The sequence below is a fragment of the Talpa occidentalis genome, unplaced genomic scaffold (genome assembly GCF_014898055.3).
Source record: "Talpa occidentalis isolate TD23 unplaced genomic scaffold, MPIMG_talOcc4v2.1 talOcc4.17, whole genome shotgun sequence".
Classification (NCBI taxonomy): domain Eukaryota; kingdom Metazoa; phylum Chordata; class Mammalia; order Eulipotyphla; family Talpidae; genus Talpa; species Talpa occidentalis.
Genome location: NW_023601754.1, coordinates 17,678,928 through 17,694,307, shown reverse-complemented (window position 1 = coordinate 17,694,307; position 15,380 = coordinate 17,678,928). Strand labels below are relative to the sequence as shown.

General features: G+C 46.9%; 1 protein-coding gene across 1 annotated transcript in view; it reads left to right on the top strand.

Annotated features, from left to right (window-relative positions):
- LOC119249116 (polycystic kidney disease protein 1-like 2) overlaps positions 1-15,380 on the top strand; it is an 85,446-nt gene that overhangs the window by 65,680 nt on the left and 4,386 nt on the right. Inside the window, exons 34-39 of the mRNA XM_037516217.1 lie at positions 342-479; positions 1,905-2,090; positions 3,587-3,914; positions 5,580-5,713; positions 7,223-7,350; positions 10,657-10,817. Coding sequence (XP_037372114.1) covers positions 342-479; positions 1,905-2,090; positions 3,587-3,914; positions 5,580-5,713; positions 7,223-7,350; positions 10,657-10,817 — 1,075 coding nt within the window. The remainder of the gene's footprint in view (positions 1-341; positions 480-1,904; positions 2,091-3,586; positions 3,915-5,579; positions 5,714-7,222; positions 7,351-10,656; positions 10,818-15,380) is intronic.

Genomic DNA, 15,380 nt, shown 5'->3' with positions numbered 1-15,380 from the left:
GGTTATTTGGAATCAAACATGATTAGGACTTTGGAATACTAGTTTCCAACATATTCTTTCTGTCCAGGAGCACAGAAAGATGCATTCAGGAATCAGGAGAATGTCAGGGAGAGGAAGGTGTCTGTGCCCTCAGCATAAGGAGAATTCTCTGGATGGAAAAAGGGCAGAATTCCAGGCACCGGATGGCCTGGGCAGAGGCACGCAGGGTAACGCCAGGAAATGGCTCCCGAGGCAGAGACACCAAGGACTCGTACCTGATGAACAGGAGTCCTCTGGTTACAAATGCAGAGCCTGGTTTCACTGTCCATTTGAGAACTGACCTTATGTCCTTGTTTCTACAGACCCCTCTGCCTTGTTCCGAACCCGAAGAAACAGCAGACGGGACATCTACCAGCCGCCTCTGGCCGCTGACATTGAGAAGATGAAAAGCACCCACCGCAAGGAACAGAAAGCATTTGCCCTTATCAGAGAAATACTGGGTAGGCAGTAGGCTTACCCACAAGCCATCTTCCCTCTTGCTGCTTCTCAGCACAGCCTTGAACAGACGAGGCGCAGCCTCTGATGAATCCACACGGCTCTGGTCCCTTTTCATAGTGTGGGACTAGCCCCAGCTTCTCCCCGGCAGTTAAACACCTTCAGGGGTTCCTCATGACCCTTTGGATAAAGTCCAACCTCGTGACTGTGGTTCCAGCTACCACAGGTCCCCTCCTCGGTGCCTTGAGTTGCACAGCTCCATGTCCCTGACCCCAAGCCTTTGCCTAGGCTGTGCCAACCAGTCAGCCTGTACCCCCTCCCACTTCTGCTTCTGGCTAAGTCCTCTAATTCTTGAATTCTCAGCCCAAAGCCTGCATTTGCAAACAGGCTTTTTCTGGGTGGTCTGGCGAGCACCTTTCAAACCTCAGTGTATATGTATGTGTGTGTGTGGGGGGGGGTTTCCCCACAGGTAGATTTGGGTAAAGTTGTTGAGCTAGGAGGTACCATGAGAGGCATTGGAAGGGAGAGAAGCGGAGAAGGAAGCCAGTGGAAGGTTTGGTGATGAGTGGTCTGCAGTGGCCACGTGGGATCAGTCCTCGTGACCCAAGGGGGGCTTGTAATACATACCCCTGGGTTATCACCCTCCAGCCACGGGCAAGGGCTGCTTTCAAGGAGGGCACTGACCCAGCACTCCTTGCCTGCTCTCCACTGGCTGAGCTTGTGGCCAAAGCACAAAGCAGGAGGGCTGGGGGTTAGGGGAGCGGCAGGTGGAGAAGAAAGATGGCCCAGGGTGGCAGGTAGACACCTTATAGGGGATGCTGGTCCTGGGTCAGTCAGACTCTGTGACCAGAGAATCTGGTTCAGTAAGACTTGCATCCCCTAGCTGATTCTGATGTCCAGTCTCCTACACCAAACCCCTGCACCTAAAGTACCTCAGCATCACCCTCACCCGTCTCCCACAGGACAGGTGAGTGCCATGAGGGCAGAGGACACAGCTGTCATTTCATTGCTCTCTCCTCAGCAGTGCAATATGGCAGAGGCCCCACTTTAAAAATATTCTAATTAAGAACCACTATATAACATGAACTCAGTGCAGGTACTATTTTAAGGATTTTATAAACATTAATTTGTTGTCTCGGTCATCACAATGCTGTGTGATAGAATTATCTCCATTTCACAGATGAGGAGGGTGATGTACAGAGGGATTAAGTCAGTCTGGAAGGGCACACAGGCAGGAAATGGCAGAGCCAGGATTTGAACTCAGGGGGCTTGTGGTCTGAGGACTTTACTCCTTTTCACTGGCCCTGGAGGGGTAAACAGCTGGTCTATAAGACCTGACCGTCCTGAATCTGAACATGACTCCATCGCCTGCCCTGGGCTGGCTGGCGGTCAGGGACCGTGCCAGACCAGGGGCTGACCTCCCTTCCCAGCGTACCTAGGCTGCCTGTGGATGCTGCTGCTGGTGGCCTACGGGCAGCGGGACCCCAGTGCCTACCACTTCAACAGACACCTGGAACGCAGCTTCACCCAGGGCTTTGCTGGCGTGCTGGGTTTCCGGGACTTCTTCACGTGGGCCAACACCACCCTCATGAACAACCTGTACAGTCATCACCCAGGTAGGTCCGTGAGCCTCAAGGCCCTGTGAGCAAACTACTTTCTAGGAACAGGTATGGGTCACTGTTAACATGCTCCTTAGAGAGAACCGATCACCCAGGGCCTCATGCTTTAAAGGCGAGCCCCTTGCAAGAACAAGGGAGCCTCCCCTCACCCTGGGATGCAGAGTGGAGCACTTACTACATGAGAGCTAACTGAGCAGGCAGCAGGGACCACTTGAGGGAAAGCAAGCCTGAAATACCATGGCATGTTCCTGGCACCACAAAGTATGCACCAGGCCTTGGTGGAGGGTAGGAGCTGAGGGCAGGTGAGAAACAAAGCAGAGACAGGGCCCAGATCGTCAAGGGTCTCGGATGAAGAGGAACCATTGAGAGCTTCTCCATGAGGCAGAAATGTCAGCAATCCTGGGGTGCAAGATGGGCCATTCTGGAAGCATGTAGAAGTTGGAGTGTAGGGAGTTGGGATACCTAAAGACATGATGGGGGTAGAGGCCTCCCTGGTGGCCGAGGGGTTAAGTCTAAGTACTCCAACTGCTACAGTCTGAGTTCAATGCCCAACCAAGGAGCTAACCCACATATGACACAGCAGATCTCCTGTCTCATCTGCTGCTCAGCAGTGTATTTCAGTAAATCTGCCTGTTCTGCTCCCCACTCTCTCTGGTGAATCCTTTCATCCCCTGTACCTTTGGCCTATACTCCAGTTCTTCTACACATAAATAAATTAAAAAAAAGAAAAAGAAATGATGGGGCTGACCCTCAATGGGGGGCAGAGGTGAGGGAGAGAAGAGGATGGGGGAAGACAATGTGAAGAGGAAAAATTGATGGGCCTATGAGCCATTAGGATGTGTGATACCAAACGCTGGCCTCAGTTTCCCTCAGCCAATAAAAGGAAAGAGAGTTTGAGAAAAAGGAAAGTGGTTTGATTTGACAACAAGGAGGGCAGCACACTCAAGTCTGAAAGACCACAGTCCCGCTCTTTGGCAGGCTGCAGGGTTATTTATACAAAGGGAAAAAAGGGGGTAGGGGGAGATGGGCAAGGGTCTGCAAAGGGGAGGGAGGAAGGGGTCTGCATGGAGACAGGTGGGCACCAGCTTGCTTTTTCAACAGCTGCTGTTTAACTCCATTTTCCTTGGAATGCGAGAAGACAAACCTGTTAAACAAGGGGGAAAATTGCAAGATATAGGGGGAAGACAAACCTGTTAATGCTTATCTGAGAGACCAGTCATTTGTAACTGTACCATGTGGACACTCTGGGCAAGGGCACTGCTAATCTCCAGGTGGTCACAGGAGATTGGGACACCCTTCCCCAAAAGCAGTTATGCAGAAGAAGACCAGGCCCAGCACGGGGAGGCGGTGAGGAACGTAACCTGTGATTGGCCATAAACTTGACTGTCTCTATGACAGGGACACTGAAGGTCCCATGAACATCCAGGCCAAGGAGTCTGGCATATAAGATGATTTGGGTAGCTAGAATAACCCGCCCTGGTTTTTACCTTTAGGCTTTATCACTGATGGAAACTCCAAGCTGGTTGGCAGTGCACAGATTCGCCAAGTGAGGGTTCGTGGAAACTCCTGCTCTCTTGCTTGGCAGCTTCAGGATTCTCTTGATGGGTGCCATGCGCCATATTCCCTGGACGTTGAAGATATGTCAGACTACAGGGAAGGCTGGAATGCCTCCATCCTCAATGCCAGCAATGGCTTTTCCCAGGCTTGGCAGTACCAGAGCCAGCATCAGCGCCGAGGCTATCCCATCTGGGGCAAACTCTCAGTGTACCGGGGAGGGGGTTACGTGGTCCCCTTGGGGACTGATCGCAAGAGCACTTCAAGGTAAGGCCCATTTGATTTACGTGCAGTTGAGGAAAGCCACCTGTTAGAGCCCAGGTCTGACTGATGGGCACAGCATTCAAAGGAGGCCTGAACCAAGCTTGTTCAGGTCATTGAGGGGAGGGGCTGGGAGATTCACAAGCCTTCAGGGCCTATTTCTACTCCCCTGGGAACTGTGCAATCCCAGAGTTGGAAGGGAAGTTTCTTTCCGGCATTCTCAGTATGGTGGTCTGGGGCTGGTGGCCTCTGCTGGAGCTGGTGCAAGAATGGAGACTCAGTACCACACAAAGCTGTCCAAACCCTGGCCAGCAGGATGGGTTCAGGCTGAACCTTCCCAAGAAGCATGTGGGCTCCAGGCTTTCCCCTACTCGTCTGCTCACAAGCTAGCCTGCTCCTGGTCATGGGTGTTTGCAGAAGATACAAGGTTCTGGGTCAGAGACAAAGGATCCTCTTGTTCACAGCAAAAGCAGTGGCAGAGCTTATGGTGGTTTCAGTCAGGTCCCCAAATAGGGCCGTGGTAGATGGCCTCTTAGGCAGCGAGTTGTGTAACCAGAGACAAGCCCTGAGCTTGCAGCATTCACTGGTTTGGTAGCAACAGAAGCAAGACTGCTCTTTGTCTAAAGGAAAGTGTCACCTCACTGCTCAGGGTGCTCACTGCAAATACATTCCTGAGAAATGATCTGGGTAGAGCTGGTTAGGGCCATGCATTTCTGGAATACCCCATAACAAAATGTAAGGACACAGCCTACCCCTCCCAGTATACTCTGGTCTCAGACCTCTGTACCTGTGTAGCTTCAGGCTGATGGTGAACCTCAGTCTCCTCCGGTATTACTACAACACCCCGGTTGTTGTGTGGGCAGGATCCCCATCTGTCTTCAATAATCCCCAACTGAAAGCCAGGGACAGGAATTCAGGCCAGGCCAGGGAATGGACTATTTCAGAGGAAGAGGTATTTTCCTGCCAGTTGGAATAACTGACATTTTCTGCTTTTGTGGACCAAGCAGGATGCAGACTCAAAGGAAATGGGCCCATTATTATTGCTCTAAGTAATAAAAGCTATCAATACTACAAACATACACACACACATACGCATTTTCTCTTCTCAATGATGCTCAGGTGCTGGTGTTAACATCACTGTAGATGGAGAAAGGGAAACCCAGAGAAGTTATTAACTTGCCCACAGTGCACTCGGGATTTAAACCCAGCTCTTCAGGAAGAGGTCTCTTGTGAGCTGCCAGCCCAAGAGGACAGCTGCTGCCACTGCCTACTCCCTGACATTCTCTAACCCTGAGGCCCTCAAATGTGCAAAGCATCCTAATCCCTTGAGACTCTTCAAAGCCCAGAGCCCTGGGTCCTGCCCCCAAAGGTTCTGATCCAGGAGACCTGGGATGGGGCCTAAGAATCTGCATCTCTAACAAGTTTCCAGACTCTGCTGGTCTGGGGACCACACTTTGAGAACCTTTGCTCTGAAAGCAGAGTCTCAGGGAACAAGGCTTTGCAACATGGGTTGGGAAACCCACTCTTCCAGGAACAGCCCCAAAGGCCCTCTGCTACAGGGAGCAGACAGGAGCAGAGGGATAAGTTTCCACAAGAAACTCTGGCCTCTCCACTGGGCCAAGGCAGGGAGCCACTGGGATGACATGTCCCTCATCACCCCTCTTCCCACAGAATTCTCCAGTATCTCTTTGACAACACCTGGCTGGACAGCCTGACCAGAGCCGTGTTTGTGGAATTCACTGTCTACAATGCCAATGTCAACTTGTTCTGCATCGTCACTCTGACCCTGGAGACCAGTGCCCTGGGTGGGCAGGCTTGCCGTGAACCCACCAGCAGTGTTTCAGAAGATGGAGACCTCTCTCTCCTGGCGAGAGCTCCTGACCCAGCTGGGCCCAAACACCCTAGGGCCAGAGTTCTGGGACAAATGGCTGTGTGGGAAATTGGGGGGTGGGAGTGGGTGTTGGTTTTCCATGCAGCTTTGTATCCCTGGGCACCCAAAGGCAAGACTTCAGGGCTGCCCCTCCCCCATAACTCTCCCTGGCCTTTTCTCCCAAATTATTCTGAAGGAAGCAGCTGGGGTCTGAAGTTAGCTCACATGAGTTTCCCACTCTCCAGGGGAATGGGGTAGAGGCTGGCAGCGAGGGAATGGAGAGGGGGTGACCTGTTAGAAGATACCTACACTTGAAATGGTATTTTACAACTAGTACCTCAAGCTCCAGTGAGAAGTGTATTTCACACCACAGTCTAACACATCCATGCACAAATATGCACAACTGAGACAAAAACTCCCCAAACAATATTTCCCTTAATTACATGTGATGTGCTGGTTTTGTGTTCGATTACATTTCTTCCTCCCCACTCCCTGCCCTTCCACAGCTTTTAACGCTCATCGCAATCTCTTCAAGATATTTACCTAAGGCCTCAACTAATAAGCAATTTGCCTAAAACTCAACCACCTCTCTTTGAAAAATCAAACATTTTTTTCAATATTACATTTTGTTATAAAAGTAATAGGCAGGTAGACGTTTTGGGGGTTTATGTTGTTGTTGTTGTATTTCAGAACTGTGTAAAGCACCACTTTCCACTGCTGAAAGTCTCTTTCAAATCTTTTTGGGCGTTTAGTTGTATCTTTTTCTGTTCTGTTCCCCCCCTTTTTTTGGGTCATCTTTTTGGCTTTTTTAGACCTCAAACAATTTGTCCAAAGTCACATCTGATTCAAGTCTGTATTTCTAGAAATGAGAACTGTGGGCAGGCTTCAGACCTTGTTGATTCAGCAGCCCACTGACGTCAGCAAGAACTCAGCTGCTTGCATCTCTCCACTGCCAACCTTGTGGCTGGCTCTGTCTTCACAGTAGCCCTAACAGTCTACCTGGTTTTTAAAAAATCATGACAAGGCCTGAAAAAAGGGAAAAGTCACACACATAGATGAAGAATGACTCAAAAGGTTGAATTTTAGGCATATTGGTCAATAGGGAAAGCGATCTTTAGTAAAATCTCTTTAGATGAAATGGATTTAAATGAGACAGTTTGCAGTGAGTTGCTGCGGCTGGAGGTGACTACAAATGATCATCCCCCAAAGCAGAGGGTATGAGGCAGGTCAGCCCCTGCAGTTCCCTGTCCTTCTGTCTCATTATCTCTGGGGTCCACCATGAGTCTCGTTCAGTTCCTCAGGGCTATGGGTCTGAATGATCTTTATCTGCCCTCCACCAACCAGTCATGGGAAGGACTTGAGTATGAGCCATCCAATGACCACAGAGTGGTAGCGCTAAGTGGGTGCGTGGCTAGGGATAAGTGGAATGTTCTCTGCTTCCCAGGAACCTTCTTTGCTCATGCAAACCTGCAGAGTCTGCGCCTGTACCCCTTCACTAACGGCTGGCATCCCTTCCTGGTGGCTGCAGAGGTGGTCTACTTCCTGTTCCTCCTCTACTACATGACCGTGCAGGTGAGAGGGGAAGTGTGGCTCCCTGCAGAGGGGATGCAGGTGATGGTGTCTGCTTTCTGACCCCATCCTTCTTCCTCGGGGAGGGGACTGAAAGAGTGGGAGCTCCTGCTCCCTTGTTTGCCATGGCAACCTTTCAGGCCTTCTGCTAGCCCCGAGGGCACACCCAGATCAGGCACCCAACTTGGACACCTCTCAGGAACTGAGACTCAGAGGGTGGTCCTTCCTGGGTGGGAAGGCGAGAGGAGCAAGGTTCCTGTCTCTGTTGAACTAAGACCCATTTTTTTCTGTTCAGCTGAGCCCAGGTGGGGTAGAGAAGAGGTGGTGTCCTCACAGCTGGGGGATTCTCCAAATGTAATTGTGGGAACTTCTAGCATCTTTTGTTCATACCTATGGTCCCTAAGAATCAGATAAAATCCTCTTTGCCACCTTTAGCAGCATAGTAACATGAGGACACAGATGTAGATGATGACGGCTTGAGGATGATGGAAACTCATCTGAAACCTGACGTATACCCCACTGTTTCCTCCCCCCCACTTTAAAAATGCAAACCAGAGATCTTAAAGGGGCATGTTAGCCTCATCATCTACTCCAACCACCTCTTTATAAAGTCAGGATGATACTCAGAGTGCCTATTACATGGCAGGCACTGTGCTAAGAACCGTCCAAGGATATCTGTCCCTTAACAACACCAGGAGAAAGGGTCTGTTGGCTCCAATCCACAGAGTAGGAAGCTAAAGTCCAGAGGTGTTAAGTAGTTTACCCAAGGTCAGAATTTGAGTCCAGAAAGTCTGAGCCATGACCTTGATGCTCAACCTCTATGGCACACCAGAAGCCTCAGAAACTGGAATCCCAAAGCACCAATTCAAACCCAACAGTCAACAGTGATCGATTAGCACCTTGCTAAGAACATTTTACCCCTGCTTCTTCTTCTTTCCCCTCTTCCATTGCTCTCTGCCTGCAGCTATTTCAGAAAGCCTCTCCAAAACCCTCAAATCTTTCTCAAAATGCTGCTTGAGCAGCTTAAAAGAAAACCTCCCCTTCTCTCCACTCCTTTCTAATGTAAGGGACCTTAGCCTCTTACCAGCCAAACACCAGTAGTGGTGAGAAGGAAGAGGAAAAGGGAGGCAGAGAACACACAGGGGATCTTTTTATATAGCCTGGGACATCTTTGGGGTCACAGAATTAAAAAAAAAAACAAAAACACCCAAGTCTCTGACCAGTTCAGAAAACCTCTCCACAAAGACAAGAAATCTACTTTAAAAATAATTTAGGGCCTCCCTTGGTGGCGCAGGTGGTTGAGTGCAGCCCTGTGAAGCTATCTGCAGCCTCTGAGGCGCCGGTTCGATCCCAACTGGCCGGCGAGGGTCCCATACGGCGTGGCAGACCTCTCCTGTCTCACCCGCTACTCCCCTCAGCAGTGTATTTCTTCGGTCTGCTGTTCTGTTCCCCACTCTGTCTCTGGTGAATCCTCTCACCCTCCCATGCATCTGGCCTGTACCCAGGTTCTTGTATAAATAAATAAATAAATCTTTTAAAAATTTTTAAATAAATAAAAATAATTAAAAAAAATTTTTAATTGTGGTCAGTACACGTAAGTTACCACTTTAACCACTGAAAATGCACAGTTCAATGGCCATAAGTTCATTTATATTGTTGTGCAACCATCACCACCACCCAGCTCCAGAGCTTTTCTCCTCTTGCAAAACTGAAGCTGTGCCCATTAAACAACAAATCCCTCCTGCCCCCTAAGAAAACAACTTTCATTATTTGTTGAAAAAGCATGAAATCAGAATGTGATGTGCACCCCAGGCAATCTGCGAAAAAGATTGCAAAAACAGAAAGAAATCTCACCCTGGTAAAGGGCCAGGCAGATGCAGGCACCCTGGGAGGAAATGTGGGCTTGGCTCCAGGCCACAGCACTGAGCAAACATGGCAGTAAAGTGAGCCAGAGCCACACGAGTTGTCTGTCTTCCCAGTGCATATAAAACTATGTTCACACCCAACTGTCATCTAAGTGTGCAGTAACAGCATTTCATTATATCTTCAAACAAACAAACAGAACAAAAACACCAATGTGCATAACTCAACTCAAACAATACTTTATTGCTGAAAAATGCAAACCATCCTCTGAGCCTTTGGCAAGTCTTCCTTGTTTTGCTGGAGGGTTTTGTGAAAAACTCACAATCTGTGAGTGCAATACAGTGATGCACAATAAAACGAAGTCTGCATGCAGACTGTGTTACACAGTCTTAAGTCAGTGTTACACAGGTCTTAAGGGAAAGGCAAACTAGTCCTTAAAGTTACTATGCCTTTGACCCACTGGTCCACCCCAAATTCACAGGGTTAGAGTCATTGTGTTCATCCTGTGTTTGCTTATCACCATCGCTGAAAGGAAAAATAAACTTCTCATTTGTTTACAACAAGATATAGGTTTGCATTTGGAGCCAGTGCAAAGTGAGGCCCCTACCCTCCCTGGGACACCCAGAGAGAAGGGCACGTCTTCCTTGAAGATAACATTTCAAAGCAATGGCTCCCAGATCCCTGAGAAAGACATTTCTGAATTATAAAACCTGCAAGAGACTTGTTTAGTTTTTAAAAAGTTTTACACATAACTCAAAGGTACAGAGAAAGAAGACAGTTACAACTTTTCTAAGTAAATGCTCCATGACACGGAGGGGAGATCTTTTCCCTCATCTTCTTTCCCCCCACCCACTTTGCATCAGAGAGGATTACATAGTTTTCCTATTAGAAACTGCAGTTATTCTTAAAAAAAAAAAGATTTATTTTATTTATTTATACATACAAGAACTGGGGTGGAGGCCAAAGATGCAGGGAGGGGAGGTGAGAGGATTCATCAGAGACAGAGCGGGGAGCAGAACAGTCAGACTGACTGAAATACACTGCTGAGGGGAGCAGTGGGCGAGACAAGAGAGGTCTGCTGTGCCATGTGGGTTAGTTCCCTGGCTGTGGATTGAACTGGTGCTGCAGTGGCTAAGGATAGCTTCATAGTGCTAAGACTCAATCCCTTATGCCACCTGAGAGACGTGCAGTTATTCTTATACAATTCCAAATGCCGCAGTTTGGGTGGTGGGAGCTGATGAGGTCGATGTACAAGATGGGAAGAGGCCCTGGCATTCTGTGCAAGTGGGACAGGGCTTGGGGAAGCCTACAAGGATCCAAAACCCTATGTAGCCAGAAGGCTATCCTGGATGGTGTGGGGAACCTCAGACCCCACAGGGATGCAGGGATTTGGGGGGCACCACAGTCTAGCCACAGCCTTTGTAGAACCTCTGATTCCTTTCCCAGGGCAGGCTCATGAGGAAGCAGAAGTGGTGTTATTTCTGCAACAAGTGGAATCTGCTGGAACTGGCCATCATCCTGGCCAGCTGGAGTGCCCTGGTGGTGTTTGTAAAGAGGGCCATACTGGCGAAGCGTGACATCCAGCGCTACCGGGACCACAGGGAGCAGTGAGTGACTTTGTAGCAGACCCCAATTCCCATCACTAAGCCTCCTTCTTCAGCTCTGTGAGGCCCAGAGGTCATGTGGAGGCTTTTAAAGCCTTGTTGACCCTCATATCTCTGATCAAAGATCACTCTTTAAAAAAAAAACAAACCACAAACTGTAGCCATCATTTCAATTCGGGTTGGGCCCTAAGCATATAAAATTTAAAACAAAATAGAACATTATCTTACTTCTGCAAATCTTATCAAAACACAGGACCAAGTAACTTCCTGTTGAGGTTCCTTTGAGCAGAGTAAGCCCCCCAATTGGCTGCATTTACCATGAGTCTGTTCTGTGCTAGGCTGATACACTAATGGATGGAATCTTCTCTGGATCCCTATTTTACAAATAAAGAAACTGTTACAGGGCAACCCCGATATAAAACGTGTTGCCTGACTGTGGGTCCTCACCCACGCACTTAAAAAGGACTTATTAATACTCAACTGTAGGCACACAAAAGGTAAATAAAAAGGCTTATTTACAAGGGAAAGGGAATGAGGAAAAATACAACACAGTGAGAAAAGAGGGAAATAAAGTCTTAAATGAGTCCTACCTGTTCTGCCGACCTGGAATCCCAATGGCGCACTGAGAGCTGGCAAAGAGCCAAGAGCCGGGAGGCCAAGAGAGAACCCCAAGGCCCACGTCTGGTTTTATACCAACCCTGGCTGCTTAACACCACTCTCAGGTCCCGAGCAACCCTCCCTTTGGTGATGATGGGATTTGTGATTTTCAGTGTCTTGATGGCTTTGGTCTGGAGTGGAGATGGAGTCCACAAAGCCTGTATGGAATTAGCTAAGGACATCCTTTCCCCCTAACAAAACTGAGGCTCAGAGAAGTAGTGTGATTTTCCCAAGTCAAAGTGGAAGAGAGGAATTTAAACCTCCCTTGTGCATCCTCAGGATCCCAGCTCTTACTCTGAACCATGTGTTTTTGTGACTGATTATATAGATACAGCTGACATTTATCAAGTTATTTTTGTTGGGGGCCCTATAGTCATCAAAATACCACTTCAAATGCTTATCATCTACTTTGATCTTTTCAAGACTTCAAAAAGATATTATCATCATCCCTTTTTTTAAAATGAAGAAATTAAGGTTCAGAGATTAAATAGTCTGTGCAAGATCACAAAGCAAGGAAATGTAGGACCCAGAATTTGAACTCTATTGGTAACCTCGCTCTAGACTGTCTCATTCATTCAACAAATGGGCATTAAGTTCTTCATGCCACACCCATGTTATCACATTAAATATAGGACAAAAATTCCACCCTCCATGCTTCCTTCCATTGAGATATATCACATATCAATTGAATTTTTCATAAATTATCAGATGCACTATAACTTTTATTTAGGCTCATTGTAAACCTTATGTAGAACAATTATCTTTAAAATGTAAAGGTGTTTTAGCTTGTAAAGGACTATGCAAAAGATGATCTAGTGACCAAGTCCACCTGCCATCTGCTTTTATAAATAAAGTTTTATTGGCATGTTTCCTCACTCATCCCTTTACACAAGGCCTTAAATGTGTGCCATCTGACCCTTTACAGAAAGTTTGTTGACTCCCGCTTAGAGGAATAATCTGAGTGCTAGCAAGGAAGGGGGAGGTTATCCAGGACTGAGGTCATGACAGAAGAGGGATCCTTCCTGTACCTTCATTGTTCAATACTCGCTTTGCATTATGGCTTTTGCCAGTCATCTGAAATGGGTTTCATTTCTGATATCCACACATACAACTCTCTTGCTTAGAGGGATAATAAAACGACTTTTCAGCAAGAGACTTCTCTTTTTACATGGAGCATCAGAAAACATAAGAAAAATCTGTGACTTTGGATAGACTCCCAAATCTAGTGAAGTCTGGTCTTACCTAAAACCTTCAGTTCAATTTGATTCATCAATGAACCAAAGTTTTGTATTTATTTTGCATATTTTCTTTTCTTTTTGGGGTGATAAGTCATTTTAACAACCAGGGCCTGAATTTTAAGAATACTTTTCATGATCAAACGATTTTCTCCAGTCTCCCTTTAATGCAGTGGTTTCAGGCCTGGGTTTGTACCACAATCATCGAGGAGATGATCAAACCAGTGCCCAGGTCACATCCCAGACGCCCTGAATCAGGATGTCTGCAGATGGGATCCTGGCACCAGTATTTTTAATGTTTCCCTGGTTATTTTAAAATGTAGTCAAGGCTGGGGCTTCCCCTGGTGGTGCAGCGGTTGAGTGCTGGGCTGCGAAGCTGCCCACAGCCTCTGTAGTGTCGGTTCGATCCCCATTTAGATCCCCAGCCGCTGGTGAGGGTCCCACATGGTATGGAGACGCCTGCTGCTCCCCTCAGTAGTGTATTTCATTAGTCTGTCTGTTCTGTTCTCCACTCTAACTCTAGTGAATTCTCTCACCCTCCCGCGCTTCTGACTATATCCAGTGCTTGTTTAAATAAATAAATAAATCTTTAAAAAAAAATAAAATGTAGTCAAGGCTGAGAATTGTGTTTGAAGTAAAAGTCACGATCGTTATAAAGGAGGGCTGAGTTACTATACCAAATATATGAGCAATTACTGTACCTGGCATGGGAGTTTAGGTCTTTTGAAAGAGGCAGAAAAAAAGGTGCTGCAGAGGCTGAAAGAAGCAGCAGCCATCCATGCCAGCAGCCCCTGTAGGCTCAAGAGCAGGAAGATTCTAGATGGCAGGTGATTAGGCAAGAAGAAGGCTTTGTGTCAGGGCTGACCAAGACCTAAGGTGCCAAATCCAGTCCAAACCCCTGCTCTGTCTATGAAGCTCTGCAGAGACCTGCCTCAGTGGGCTTCTAAAGATCCTGGGGACTGTATAAGGAAGGCCCCGAGGGATGGCGCTTGGTGAAGGCAGGCTCTCCCTGGGCCTGTTCAGAAAGCCCCTGCTGTCAAATGGACTTTCAAGCAGAACTCACAAGTTTTTCAGTTAATGAGAAAGATAACGTCTCTGAATAAAACTTGAAAATATAGATCTAGCATCCCAGAGAAAAATAATTCTAGTCCAGCATCCCAGAGAAAACCACCTGTTTAGGTGGTCAATTTTCTTAGAAGAATATATACACACACATACACTTATGCACATTAAATAATTAATTATATAATTATACACAGAAATAATTACACATGTGTGTATATGTGTAATTATCATGTAAATATATATTGTTATAATGCATTACACTGTATCTTGTAATATATAAATATATAATTACATAAATATATTTATATTATTTATATAAATTTATATTATATGGGCCTCCCTGGTGGCGCAAGGGGTTAAGCACTGTATTATGAAGCAATCCATAGCCTTTGCAACATGAGTTCAATCCCCAGCCGGCCAGGGAGCAACCCACATGGTGCAGCAGATCTCTCCTGACTTGCCTGCTGCTCCCCTCAGCAGTGTACTTCAGTCAGTCTGCCTGTTCTGTTCCCCACTCTGTCTCTGGTGGATCCTCTCACCCTCGGCACCTCTGGCCTGTACCCCGGCTCTTGTATGCATAAATAAATAAATCTTTAAAAAAATAAAATAAATAAATTTATATTATATAGCATTTTATATATGATTCATTATGAATCATTTTATATGTGAATCATTACATATGATTTTACATGATAAAACAGTATTACTAAATCTAAGGAAATACAGTTACTATATTAGATATAATAAATTATATATGTATATTAAGTGCTTTTATAAAACAGATTATATCATTTCATTCTATAACCTGTTCTCCTTCATGAAAGTAGATACAGGTTTGTGTCATTTTCAAAGGCACACAAACATTGACATGGAATTAAAAGTGCAAAAAGAGAATGCAGGGAATGGTGGGAGGGCTGGAATAACCTGGACTCTGGAATCAGGTTCACCTGATTTCAACTCTATCTCCCACCACTATTTATGTCACTGTGTCACTAGCCATGATGCCTGTGTTAACTATGTGTCCTTATCTATGAAATGGAGATGGTAATATTAATTACTCACACAATGGCCTTGAGAAATGCTCTTGAAGGTCAAATGGGGGCTCACTGGTCTGTCACTTAGTGCAACTAGCTGAATTTCCATCCTTCTGAAATGTAAGAGCATTATGGACACATACATTCAGATGAGTGTGCATGGGGACATTTCATCTATCTAAAGGCCCCAAACAGGGCCTGGTGGCTCAGGGCGTTGGGACACAACCAAGAAGCTATCTGCAGCCACTGCAGCGCGAGTTCAATCCCCACATGGTGCAGCAGACCTCTCCTGGCTCTCCCGCTGCTCCCCTCAGCAGCGTGTTTCAGTCAATCTGCCTATTCTGTTCCCCACACTGTCTCTGGTGAGTCCTTCACCCCTCCCCCCACACCCCTGGCCCATACCCCAGTTCTTGTATGCATAAATAAATAAATCTTTAAAAAAAAAAATAAATAAAGGCCCCAAACAGGGAGGAGTTGCTAACTAAATGCCTTTACCTCAATCCTCCTGATCCTGGGAGAATTCCAAACCCTTTGCATTCTCCAAGAGCGCCACAGCCATTAGCCAGACCACTAGG